The following is a 14,717-nucleotide window of genomic DNA, read 5'->3' as shown; positions in this document are numbered from 1 at the left end:
GTTTCTTGACGTTTTATAATATTCTGTGTGTATTTTCATTGGTTTCCGGTGCGCGATAAAACGCGAAATTGGCAGTTTTGCGCGAAATTTCTAACTACGCGATATAACACGAAATTTTAAAAATACTTTTTCATTACGTTAAAAACGCTAGTTTTCCGCTGACGGAACGATAGAACGTGGCAAGAACGATGCATTTTAAATGATTCGGACACGGCTATGTGAAACATGTTGCGCGTTAGCTATCACCATCCCACCTGGGTGGGGACTTCCGAAATAATGATTGATTGAAGTTAGTTGTAAATGCACTTACATATGTGTGGCTTCCAACAAGCAATGCCAGTTGTGAGAATTTTTTTGTACAAGTATGGACTGGTGATAAGTGACAAACGTACAACAATGAAGTAGGAAAATGTGGAAACATGTATCATGCTTATGTTTAAAGCTTAAATGTAACTTGTGCCTATGTTTTTTCAGAAGTCAGCAAAACTTTCCTACTCATAGTAAGTTTAGTTACTGATTTTCCTTTTTCTATAAGTGAAATTGACAATATCAAGTGAAATATTCAGTGTATTTTGTTTTTAGGGATCGGTAATTAATTTATTTTTATAGTGATGTATATATAAAAGGAACAATTGTAAAAATGCCAGAGAGGTCTTTTCCATAAGAGCTACAAAATGCAACAAAACGCGAAATATGAAAAGCGAAACGCAAAATTATCAAATTCTTAGTGCGAAAAACTCGTGCCCCCTAAATATAACATATTTTCTTTAACTGTTTTCCGTAATCCCAATTGGATTACTCCACCTCCACCCACCACATGATAATAACGTTCGTAAAAATATCGATTTTGATCGAATATGTCGTGTTTTCTTCGTACAATTTTCGATCGTCTCAATTGCTTGAAGTTGAAAAGGGTGTCCATAATAAGGTATGAATTATTCTCGAAAACGCAATATGTGTTTTGTTGGAGATTGTAGATTTGCTCCTATGGTTTGGGGTTAAAACTATTGAAAGAAAAAAGGGAGGATCGCTCGCTTCAACAGTACACACCATTAATAGTTCCATTGTAAATTGGGCAAGCAGGTTGTATCTTGAAGTTTGTTATACAAATAAATGGCTCTCATCTTGTTCTTCCAGGCAGAGGTCTTAATATCATTAGGATCGTAATCCTAAAATAACAAGTGTTTGTCTTATAGTATTCGTGTACCTTTCAGTTTCTGATCTTTTTTTCTTAATTAAAAAAACATCTGGTTAAAAAAAAAAGTGTTTTAAACCAGCCAACCCTGGTTTTAGTTCAGTTCATTTTTTTTTCAAAAGAACTTAATATTTTGCTAAAAATCTTCATTTGCCTCTCAGAAACAGAGTTAAATTTATCTATATTTACAAAATAGTACGAACGTGTGTCTGCACGCACAGAAAGGTGGATGGCGAACAGTAATAAATATAAGAAAAAACAATATATGAAATGAGTTTGCTAACTATAATTCGGAAATACAAAGAATTATTATTCAGGTTTCCGCACAAATTCTGATGTTTTCAAAACCCATTTATATCATAGTCCTGCCTTATTTATATATGTTTAAAATTATATTGTTACAAGGTACCTATAGCGAACCAAATTTCTTTAATTTTGCAAGCATATTTTGAATAAAGAATTTCTTGCTTTTCTTTCAGGAGGAATTCAGGAAAGAATTTGATACTTTTGGTGAACTGCAAGTACCTAAAAGCAAATATTATGGCGCTCAAACTCTTCGATCAGTTATGAATTTTCCAATTGGCGGACCAACTGAGAGAATGCCGGTAAGTTTCCTAGTATTTAAGTAAAATAAGATAATCTTATCTTACATATTCAAGTAGTAATAAAAACTGGGTTATCTTTAAGAAAGAACACACTACTCTTTGTTTTGGTTTTATGAAAATCTTTCATTTACATTTGTTATGTGGTTAGGAATCAGTTAAATAAGTTAGTTTCTCAGATTGCACCTAGGATACATCTAAATAAATTATAACTTTTTCCAATTATCATGGACAAATGAAAATAATATTTTCATCACAATTTTGTTGACTTTTCTAGATATACCAAATTAATTACATTTTCGAGTTTCCCAATATTTCTTTAACCTAAACTTGATTTAAGTGCCCCTAACCTAATGTACCTCTCAAAGGCAAAAGTTGATTTGCCGAAAATTATTAAGACCATACTACTTGGGCATTTGAGATGATATGTTTTTGACATTGTTAATGCAAGCCTCTTGAAGTGGTATCTTATAAATAAACTCGAATGATACTCACTTTGATCTTCTGTATCATATCATCAACTCATTGAAGGAAAATCATTCGTTCGTCATATTTTTACTATTCTGTCAACATTTTCAAGGTGAAAATAAGAATATGAGGACTTAATGTGAATAGCATTAGGAAATAAGTTAATAACTATATACACTAATGGTATATCATTATTTCCCGTGTTAATCGAGATCTCACAAAATTGCGGACGGATAAGTATCAAAGTTTTAAACTTATATTTATTACAATTTATACTATAGATAATGTATATTTTGCTCTGATTTTTATAATATGTAGATCAAGCAAATTTATATTTAGCGCCAGTATCATTTATTTGTAACAGTACCATTTTAAATTTTCAACTGATGTCCATGCCATTTTGGTTGTGGCATGTGCTACGACTTTTGAAACTAGTAAACTCAGTGACATAATCGACTAGGCTTTAGAGATGCGAATTAAAATACGAGAAAACTGAAACATACGTTATTTTTCTACATAATCTCCCTACATTTCAACGCACTTTTCTCAACGTTTCATAAGGGTTTTTTTTTTTTTTTTTTTTTTTTTTCGTCTGAGAAAAAAAAATCAGTTTCACCTGTAACCAATTTTGCACCACATCAATGACTTCTGCATCGGTTGCAAATCTTCTTTCCCTGAGCACTATTCCTTTTGTAAGATGGAATACGCTGAACTATGACTGATATGTTAAGTATTGGCGATTTCGTCCACTGTGATTCGTCTGTTTTCCATCACCATACTCTCAAGACTTTCAAATTGGCCTCAGTCGTTGATGTCGATCTTTCCTCGTCACATAAAGAAGTTCTTCCCTGTTTGAAAAGCTCTGTCCATTCGTAGATCTTGGTTCGCGATAAACAGCTGTCACCATACTGCGCTTGCATTCGATGAATAATTTCCACAGGTTTAACACTTTCCGCAAACAAAAAGCGAATCACTGCCCTTATTTTCTCCTTGGTGCAGATCGACAGTGAAGCTGTCATGTGTAATGGTCTGCTACACTCTAACGGCTAACGTGGGAATAAGAGTGTCACGTTGCATAGAAGTGTTGCAGACGACACTAATTCAGCGCTGGATATTAGCAATGTTACTAAACCCTAGTGCGAGAAATTGCAAAAGCCCCTCTACCTTTTGACTTTCTCTCGTATTTATAACCCGTTAGAGTTGAGAGGAAAGTATTTGTGTTAGTCAAAATAATATCAGACTTAAGCCATACTCATTTGTCATCGCTCAGCTGATGATTGCATTCCATGATTAAAGAAATCCGCAGTCCGCGATACGAAGAAATCCTCATCCACATATTGCACTTCGCGGTCATAACGGTAAGTTCTTCCGTTCCAAGTAATGCTCTAGACGGCGAAAGACATGGAAGTTGATAGGAGAGACATCAGAAGAATACGATGGATGAGGAAATGTTTCATACTTATGAAGAGTCTTAACCATGTGTGTCGTGCAACTTGAAGAAACTATGTTCGTTGACCTTTGCTGGCTACTTGGAGATGTTCGTGATTCGTTTCATGGAATTCAATACTATAACGATCCTCAGTAATGGTTTCACCTCGACGGAGAAAGACTTGACCCCAATCATAAAAACTCATACCAGCAAACTTTCTGTGAATAGAGGGGTGGTTTTTGAAACCGTCCTCGACGCTGATCACGATCCAGCCACTGTTCTGATGGGTTACAATTGTTGTAGCCAGATCCACTTTTCATTAGAAGTAACGATTCGAAGCAGAAAACCTTTCTAGTTATTCCGTACAGTCAGTGAATTGACACTTTCAGACGGCAATTCCCGTTAACGGGTGTCAACTTACGTGGCATCCATGAATTTCAACTTTTTCAACGTGGCATCCAACTTTTTCACCAATTACGTGTTGTGTAGAGCCGCCGAACGACAATAATTAATATGGTGTATACCTAACTCGTCGCACAAACACTTCCCCGTGAATCAACTTTCACGGTGTTCTTGAGGAGCTCACCAGAACTTTGTAGTGGTCGGTGGCCGCGAGGCACATTTTTCACTGTTGTGTCACTAGAACGAAATGTCACTTGTGGTGCGTTCATTTACCACTCTGGTACAAATCACTATTAATAGTTTTTTGCGGGTAGATATGTAGAAGGTTACAATTTAAACCCGAAAGGAAATATCATTCGGTATTGTTTTCCCCATAATGCATTTTCGCGCGACCCTGTGCAACTTACTGACTGTTTTTTTTTTTTTTTACATGTAGGGATTTGTGACATTATGCGCATGACCTCGGTCTTTCCATGGTTGTGTTATGGAAGGTGGTTTCCCTCCACATGTAAAAACGGCCATTTCAATCGCGCGAACCAGTGTTTACTTCTTCATTTTCTTCGAGGCTCCAATATGTTTTTGGTTATTATTTTCTTTCTTTCAGAGATTGACGATTCCCATGAAATTCTCTTACAGTAGGTAGACCGAATTATATCTTAAGATTTCACTATTCTGTAATCGGCGAGTTGCTTTGCTCTTTCTTCGAAGACGTTAATTTTTGAGGCGTTTATTTCTTCTTTACAGTGTCGCTAGCTAATTCCATACCAGTGTGTGTAACGAATAGTTATCTAGTTTTTACCGAGTTCACGTAGTTTGTATTTTGCAATTATGAGGTGAACATGAAGTACAGTTACATTTACCCTGTATCGATCGGTTTATTTTATTGTATTTTTATATTTATTTTCGTGAGTAACTTTTAAATATTAGCTAAATTTCGTAAATTGTTTTTAGAATTTTCAAACAGGAATGAAATGCCATAATTTCACGAATATTTTGCGAATTGCATTGTTTCACTGATTTCAAATATCACATCAATTCCTCACCGTACATTCTGTATTATGTTTCACGGTTTTTGAGTCCTCTTTAATGTTCAATAACAACATTGTGTGAAAGATTGAATATTATTACTTGCAGCGACGCAACTAGGCTAGTTGTCGCCCGGGACAAGAACTCGTCTTAGCGCCGTGGGGGCGCGGTGGCTCAGTGGTAGAGCGTTCACCTCTGGTGCTTGGGGTCCCAGGTTCGATCCCAGCCCCCGCCAAGTGAACTTTGTGGTGGACAAACACCGTGCTCGTGGGTTTTCTCGGGGTTCTCCCGTTTCCTCCTACTTTCTTCATTCCACCATTTCACTCATCTCTCATCATCACCGTCTCCTTTAGCCTAACCGGCATAACCGTGGGACGTAAAACTCAGAGCTTTCAGAGCTTTCGTCTTAGCGCCCTGCCTGACCAACCAAACCAAAACGCTCCTCGACTATACCTGATATTGGTATCACACAGTAATTCTCCTATTCCGTTTTTTCTTCAAGTAATAAAGTTTGATTTTAAAATTGCAATGCATAATTTAATTTTTAGTACGAGATAAAACACCGAATTAATTAATATTTAATTGCCAGATAATCTGAGATTAGGATGCTTGACATATTCTTATAATCTTATCATAACTGCAAATCGCAATGTTTTTGGAATTATATCGGGATGTGCACATGTGTAGAATAAATCAACAGTCTGTTGCTTTAGAATAGTGTATTTAATTATGATAAACAGTCAAGTTGTTGTCTCGGATATTATACTCGGACATTTTGCAAATCTATGTAAGTTAAATGAAAACACAAAAAGCTGGAACTAAAACTTGCGGGTTCTTTTGGCCGCAAACTTTTTTTTTTTTTTACAATGTCCTCAAAATATAGCTTTGAAGCTGACTTATGCTCTATGGATATGATGCTAAGGTTTGTTAGTCGTTGTTGTCTTATTAAGTTTCTGAGGTAATGTTTCGTGATCTGTAATTTGCTAAAACTCCTGTGGTTGCCGTATAGTGGTGTAAATAAATATTTGCCCAGTTTTTCGCCCCCCTCCCACTGGCGCCCGGGGCATAAGCTCCGTTTCTCCCTCCCCCCGCTTAGTTACGTCACTGGTTACCTGTATGTTGTGTTAAGGGTTATTATTTTTCTACTATATATTTCACAAACTCTACTGCTTGCTCGTTCATGTCTTCCGGATTGTTTCGTAAACAGAAGGTTTTGGGAAATATATAGTAGGGAAATAATAAACCTTGACACAACACACACGTAACAATATTCGCTCTTTTAAATAAATTAATGCGTTAATATGCGCACATTGATGTATTGTCTGTTTGATTTCTTGAATATTTCAGATTATTTTTAAGGATGTTCTGATAATAAGCTTTTGGTATGTATTTTGAAATGTATGTTGTTAGATCTTTAAGTTTTTTTCTAATGTCCTTTGGTATATTGTTACGTTACAGCTTCCAGTGATTAAGGCCATGGGAATATTAAAGAAGGCGGCAGCAATAGTAAACAAAGAATTCGGACTCGATCCAAAAATTGCAGACGCTATATGTCAAGCAGCGGATGAGGTATTTATATTTTTGTGAGGTTCTATAGACAGGGAAGGCGTTGAGTACTTGAGTAGTAGATGTATTATTTTCTATTTATTTTTATACACTTCCAGAGGAAATTTTTTCACTCTATCAACTTGTAGTGTTTTTTTTATACACAACATTTACTGTTGACATGGAATCATTCAAATTTACATGTTTAGTGTATAGAGACAGGGTGATGTACGAAATAATCCACTTATATATACACGAGGGGCATGTTATAAAGATTTACACTTCTCTCGTTACAAGTGCAGGGGACCAGTGAAGTTGGGAAGGCAGTCACGGGCACCTAAGTCTGTCAATTGAGAGCGTCACTTGCAACAGAGAGGACAGCAACACCATTTCTTGAATTCCCGTGAGTGTTACTAATGGACAACATAGAAAGTGATTATTGAAGACAGCGCAGGACGTGGTGGTTCCTATGTAAGAGGGCGTGGCGCCTGCTGAAACCATAGGTGATTTGTGGCAATATGTGGAGAACATACACCGTCGCGGAAAACAATGTACAACTGAGTAGATGGTTGGAAAGTAACAGCTTGACGAAAAAGAGGAGCAATTCTGGAAGGAAAGTGATAGAGACAACACCAGTCATTATCGACGTGGTAGAGAGAACAATTCAAGAGAACAAATGCATCATATTCTCTGGAATGGAGTTTGCCACAGCATTAACCAGAAATATCCTGCAGCATATCGTGTACTGTCACTTACAGTTGGAGAAGGTCAGTGCAAAATGGGTTCCAAAACTTTTATCTGCAGAGCAAAAACAACGTCGTGTGGACGTGTGCAGGAAACTTTTGCAATGCCATGATCATGATCCCGAAAATTTCATGTCTAGGCTTGTGACTGGTAATGAGACCTGACTCCATTACCATGAGCTGACGACGAAGAAGCAATCAATGAACTGCGAACATCTTCAGCTGGGAAGCGTATGGCTACATTGTTCTGGGACCCGAAAGGCATTATCCTGATCGATTGGCTGGAAAGTTGAGCTACGATTAATAGTGCAGCGTATGTGGAGACCTCATACTCTCATGTCTTGCCAATCAAAACAAGCGACCAGGAAAATGGGCAAAAGAAGTGTTTCTGCAACATAATAATGCACGTCTTAACCAACCGGGAAACCACTGGTGCCATTGACCAACTAGAGTTTACAGTGCTGCCACACTCTCTCTACTCTCCGAATTTGGCTTATGACCTGTTCGGCGCAATGAAAAAACCTGCATGGTTGTTGGTTTGCAAATGCTTATGAACTTAAACACGCTGTCCAAACATGTGTGCGTGGGCTCCAAACAATTTGTTCTAGGAGGGTCTTCTGAAGCTGACACACCGCTGGCAAAAGTGCATAAAGGTAAAGATAGATTATATTGAGAAGGTGGGCACATCAATTGCTGTTTCCTGTATGAATATGTCTGGAAAAACAGCGTAAATCATTATAGTACGCGTCTCTTACTATACTTACTTATTTTGCAACACTGTATGATAAGTGTAGTATTGTAAGTTATTGTTTTATATGTAAATTTGAAGTATATATAATAATCTGCTGTAATGTAATTTGTAAAACTACAACTTTATGTTGGGATTGCAACACTATTAATCTTGTTCTATCACAGAGTATGCCAATGTCCCGCTATCGACGTTTCCTTGGTACAAAATTTCAGTCTATTTTGTCTATTAAGTTGAAATTTGAGGTCATATCAAAGATAAATAATTCGCCCTATATACATTATATTGACTACTTTTATTAGTCAGAATATTACAATAAAACTAGTATCAAAAGAAACAAAATACTGTGGGGACATGTTCTAATGCAGAACGTGTTAAATACAACCTCCATTTTGATTCTGAACTTCATTTAAGTAAACATGAATGTTAATCATTGCTCAACTGCACGTTTTCAGTAATGTCACTGCAACCTTGAACAATAAATCTTCTGTGCTGCACCGCTTAAAAATTTGATGGAGCTTAGAAGATTTCTTGTTCATGTTTACTAGTAAATATTTTATCAAAAAATAAATAAATAAATAATGGATCATATCGTGTGCCACTCTGTACTTGATAGTTCTTACCGAAATGGCGAAAAACTGAAATAAAGAAGGAAAACGAAAAACAACTAAATATGTAAGGCAAGAAAATGTTGAAAGTAATCTTGATGCATAGGTATACGATTTAAGTAACGACTTTTCTTCGTTCCCTCAATGATAGAAGGCCTCTTAATGAAATATAGAGTTTAAATCGAATGCGGTGAAGGAATATAAGAACAATCAATTTTAAAGTCCCAAAAACATAACACATACGTTATACGTATAGTCTTATTCAAATAATCCTGGTCACCCACCTTTCTCTAATAGGCCATATTCCTCTATCCATATGTATTGAACTTTAATGTTTGTGCTTGAAACAGCGATCCCATTTGGACAATTTGTTTCATTCAGTTTCATCTGTGTGCGAGACATAGGTAGTAAAGTTTTTCTTTCTTTCTTTCTCTCTCTCTCTCTCTCTCTCTCTCTCTATATATATATATATATATATATATATATATATATATATATATATATATATATATATATAACTATATGCTTGTTTTGCCCATTGAAAGGAAAAGCATGTGGATTTCAAAGTGATACCGCAATCGTCACGCAAGCCGATCTGCTGTGAATAGTGAAAGTTGTCTCAGTACAGCAGAGTGAGTCCGGTAGATCAGAGTTCGGAAGTCTGGTATTACGTTTACCGCGCGTATTCTTATGTGGATTTTTAACAACTGACGTAGTTTATTAATAGGATTATCGAGAATTACAGGACCAACACAGGATGTACTATGTGATGTGCTATATACATCCATTGCTAATAATGGAAGGATATTCAAACATCCCTTGTTATAAGGGGTTAACCGTGATATAATAAGAAAAGAGATTCCACTGTTAACACTTCCACCTTGGCGTTGATTATAATTTATTCAACTCGAACCGTTGGTAACAGGACATATTTTCACATATATTTGTTCTATTAATCTTCGTCCAATATATCATCATAAATTTTTGGTTACGGCATTCTGTGTGTAAGAAACCTCATCACTAGCTCCTTTCCCGCCATCATTCTTCATCCTGGTTCTTAATATCATTCTTCCCTTCTTGCTACATCCTTTTATTTATTCCGGTGGTTCCTAGCCTTGTCAGACTGACTGACTTGCACACTTTACTTAACGTCTACAACACCCGCACTTGTTTCATTAATAATATAATTTATGAGTGTGTAAGATTACCCTATAAGTTTCTATAAAGTAGTGAGTGTATGTAGTACTGACCATTGTTGTTGTTCTGGAAGCGTTGAGCAGTACAGTCTGCCTCAAAATTGATTGCAACTAATTATTAAATGCTTCATGATTTTTAAACTATAAAATTTCTCAGCTCGTCGTTTGAGGACTGTTGTGTTATCTTACAATCTGTTTGTTCATTTTTGTATGGCATTTTCCTCCATCTTGAAATGCAGAAATTCCTTTAGATAGAAATCCTTTCGTTCTTTCTGCATATACGTCTTCTTAAAGAGGAGAAAAGGAAAATGATCACTTGCCTGTTTTTAAAAGGCTATTATCACAATAATATGCAGTATAATTTAGTATGTTTGCTTGAAATAAAAATCTAAGAAAAAAGAAAGGTCTCTTTGTCACAGTTATTTTCGCTCTTGTTCGACCGCTTTTGGACTTCTCAATCCACTCCTAAATACTTCACTCTGATAAAACATTGTGCTAAAAGTTTTGGTCGACTTGAGCACCTTTAGAACAGAAAAAACGGATTACAAAATGCTATTCTTCCATGGTGCAAATTAATAGTGGCGTCGCCATGTTTACTTAACAACAACACAAGCGAGCTTGAGTGATAACGCTGAAACCTGCCCCAAGCGAAGACAAAGGCCCCTTTTACCGGCTTGTGAGCGCAGAAACTAGCACAACCAACCTACAGATGATTAGAACAAAAGTGCAAGGACTTATATAACACCACAGCTTTTTAATAAGACATTAAGGGCTAGGATTTTTCGAATAAGACTTGTACATACCATCGTAGCGTAAAATTTTTAACTATTTCCCGTACACTCTTAAGTTTATCCTCATTATTTCATTTCTTATTAGATTTTTCTTGTCTTTCCAAGAATCTCGTCTACGTTACATGGAATCTATTTAATTCTCTCTTCGTCATTATCCACGGAGCATATTATTATGAGCGTAGCCTCTGCTAATTTGCAGTAGTATCTTGAACTATAGTTTTACCGTTCCTGTTTTAAAATATTACAAAAGGAAAACACTTCTGAATAGACGTTTATGCTGAAGAAGTGATTATTTGTCTGCAGTTATTATTACTTGTGTATTTTTACCACTGGAGCCCTCAATTACCTACTATGAGACATTTTCATAGTCTTCATTGATCTGGTCAGTGAGTCGTGAGCTTAAATTTATGAGAAGTTAAAATTCATATTTATCATGCAAAGTGTGTTAATGAAATATTAAATATAGTGTAATCTTATCTTTCAGGTTATCAGTGGTAATTTGTATGACGAACATTTTCCTTTAGTCATCTGGCAAACAGGTTCAGGTACCCAAACAAACATGAACACCAATGAAGTTATTAGTAACCGTGCTATTGAAATTTTGGGAGGACAGCTTGGAAGCAAAGATCCCGTACATCCAAATGATCATGTCAACAAAAGTCAGGTAAATTAATACTAATAATAATAATAATAATAATAATAATAATAATAATAATAATATAGATAATTTGAATGTACATGCATTATGTACAGAATATTAGCATCCAATGTATGTATCATAATATCACGTCACACAAAATGTATTATGGCATGCTGCATTCCTTTTTAGATATATTGTAACACTAACACTGTTACATTTTTTTTCTGTTTTTCGACTATTGCAGTTAATTCATATAGACAGCATAGATCTTTATCACGTCACTAAGTCTTGGTTGAATCAATGCATTCAACAAAAAATTTCGATTGCATAGATTTTTTACCTACTTTTCAACAAGTACCTCTTAACTCAGATATATTTCAATACTAATCAGTAATGTATTTCTGATGTAGCTCAAAAAGTTGTCTGAATGTGAAAGAGCAAAGGCCGGTATGTGTAATACAAATTAAAAAAAGCTAGACAAAGTTGACACCACTTTTGTACCCGCTTGCGGAGTGCAGCTGGCTCTTTAAAAGGCCATAAAAATGCAACCCAAAAGATATTAAACTTACATTTGGCACATAACCATCTAAGTCCTTATACCTAGGTAGAATCTTTTCACCAAATTTGGAGATAGTCGAACTGGGACCCGAGGTCCACTTGACATGCAGTGACCCAGAGGAAAATTTTAGGATCATACTTCAAGGAATAAGCAGTAATACCATTTAAGTTTAGTACCTAAATGCAAAACAGTTTCATTATTTGCTAAGCTATTAATTTCACTAAAATGTTAAAGGAATCGTTGTTCTAGCAGGTAAAGGTGATTTATTGACAAAGAATGTGAAATGAACGGATAAAAATGTAAGCTATAAAAGGAATTTTGTGATAAAGTTTCATCTCAATTCTAGGTAAACAACTTGAAGAGCTAAACTGACGCATGATTGCAGAAATTAACTTGAATTAATAGTGATATTTTAATTGACGAAATTTTCAGTTGAACCTCCCGTCTTCATCAGCGACATTTTCGTAAATCTTCTTTTGCAAATTCGTCACATCAGTATTGAGATATTTGTATATGTTTTTATTACGAGAAGTATACTTTTGTTTGATACTCATATATCACAACGATTGATGCCGTTTCATATAGTGAATTTACAATAGATGGAGAAAAAGAAAGAAAAAATAGCGCGCTGCTCGAGATGGGAATTTCCATTGAAAATTTCGGTAATTTAAAATGGTACACTTATACCAAAGTTAATTCAAGTTAATGGTAGATAATTATTTGTCGTACTTGGTGCACAGAATACTTTATGACAATGTCATTCACCTCTGTGCTGAAAAAGGAAACTAATGTTGTGTCGCTCGGTAAGCATTTCCATCTTCCTCGGTCAGTAATTTGGAAGTTGAGAAAGATGGGATGCCATGATCTTTGTTTTCTAAGATACTTTAAAATTTGAAACTCCTAACTTAAATCAGCGTGGGAGAATGAGTGAAACAATCAGCATTGTTGCTCGATAACTAATCACTTTTAAAAGACTATTTCTCAGTACTGGGATCTATTTCAAATGAATGTATTTCAGATACCTATTTAAAATACAAAATATAATTTTGTATTTTATATTTGAAATAGATTTTGTAGTGTATTTTGTTATTTTGCATAATATGCAAAATACAAAATAGGTCTGATCTTGGCAAGGCAATACAGTATTACGCAGTTTACTAACCTCCACACGGTATACTAGAAACTAAGAGTTAGGAACATTACGTGGAAGCACCATTGTAGATTATCTACTGTTTAGTAACCAATTTCCGGCTTTTATCGATGCATCCACACTATCAAGGAATGGACCATCTGAAGTGGAAAAAAATGTTAGTGATGAATCTGATGATGACGAGGTGGAATCGTCGGATGTAAGAGAAACTTTAGAACGCAGTACTTCATTTACATAGCCAGCTCATCAGCATTGTTGTGGTCATAGTGTTAACCTTGTTGAATCCGTTGATAGTAAAGATGCTTCCAAGGAAGTAGGTGGAGAGAACTAAAAAAGACATAAACACACTGTCTTTGCAAGGTACTTGTCGACAGTACAGTACTTGTCGACAGTACTCCCAGGCACTTGTCGAAATTCCCGAAATCTTGTGAAGTTTTCAAAGATATTGTTGGTGTGTCTCCCGAATTGTAATTTTGATGATTTAACGAAGATTCAAAACGTAAAAAGTAAGTTAAATGATGCATGTCTTGCATTGGGAATTCCTACTTTTAAAGATAAGGAGTTTGGAATTTCTCAACGGATACTTAAATTGTATGGAGCCCATAGCACAAGGACTTAATCGACTCCAATCGTCTGACTCTTTCTTTTATGGCGACCTCATCCCAGAACTTATTCGCATGAAGGAAGTTCTGGAGAAACTGAAAACCCGTTTATTAAAGTACTGTAATCTGCTACTGAAGGTATTGTTAAAGGACATGGACAAAAGATACCATGAATATTTAACCTTGGAGTCATCAGTAAATTATGCAATCCTTGCTTCTGTCACTCATCCGTTTTTTAAACTTAGATGGGTTTCCAAATGATGAAAGGTGAAACAGGACTTATCAAAGATTGGCTAGATCCACTGATCAGGTACCAAATCGAAGTAGTTAAATTACTAATGTAATTACCATGAACTCTTATTAATCACTTATCGTATTTATTCAATTAATAACTTGAATATAATCTAAATACACTGAGAACAATGCTATACTTTTATCTTAAAATCACAGTCTATCGTAACATGAATCTTGCTGCCCACTACAATTATAAAACTCACTATAACCACAGGTAAATACCTACATTTCATTCTTTTCTACTACTCGACGTACCTAGCGTTAAAACACTAGTCATTCCTTGCCAACTTTGACATCCCCCACTATTCAATACCCAACACCAAGGAGAACAGATCTATGAAAGATGCATTTATGGTGGAAGAGATTCGCCATTAACACTCAACCGATAAGACTGTGGCATCAAATGAGAGAGAGAGCAGATGATCTTAATGATGAACAATATTATTTGTTCGAATCGGACACTAGCGATCACGAGAAGAATATCTTTGCGTCCACCAATGCTTCTCAGTTACAGTGTCTCCAATATCGTGTGGATTCAGATACTTCACTATATGTACTGGAGAAGTACCCATTTGTTCTCAAATTATTTAAAAAGTTCAATGCATGTGTGCCAAGTTCAGCAGCTGTTGAGCGACTTTTCTCATTTGGGGGCCTCATTGAGACCCCACAGAATGAGTAGGAGTGACAAAATGTTCGAGAAACAATTGTTGCTGAAAGCG

At 35.7% G+C, this 14,717-nt stretch overlaps 1 protein-coding gene across 2 annotated transcripts in view; it reads left to right on the top strand.

Moving 5' to 3' along the window:
* The window catches only part of LOC145695079 (fumarate hydratase, mitochondrial-like), a 47,358-nt gene that overhangs the window by 9,800 nt on the left and 22,841 nt on the right, over nucleotides 1-14,717 (top strand). For both annotated transcript variants that reach the window (XM_081771950.1, XM_081771951.1), the window contains exons 2-4: nucleotides 1,675-1,800; nucleotides 6,581-6,691; nucleotides 11,238-11,417. In XM_081771950.1, coding sequence (XP_081628076.1) covers nucleotides 1,675-1,800; nucleotides 6,581-6,691; nucleotides 11,238-11,417 — 417 coding nt within the window. The remainder of the gene's footprint in view (nucleotides 1-1,674; nucleotides 1,801-6,580; nucleotides 6,692-11,237; nucleotides 11,418-14,717) is intronic.

Source organism: Thermobia domestica, chromosome 9 (assembly GCF_964235325.1).
Source record: "Thermobia domestica chromosome 9, izTheDome1.hap1.1, whole genome shotgun sequence".
NCBI classification, from domain to species: Eukaryota; Metazoa; Arthropoda; class Insecta; order Zygentoma; family Lepismatidae; genus Thermobia; species Thermobia domestica.
Note: the sequence above shows the minus strand (reverse complement) of the source record. Positions and strands in the feature narration are given on the sequence as shown.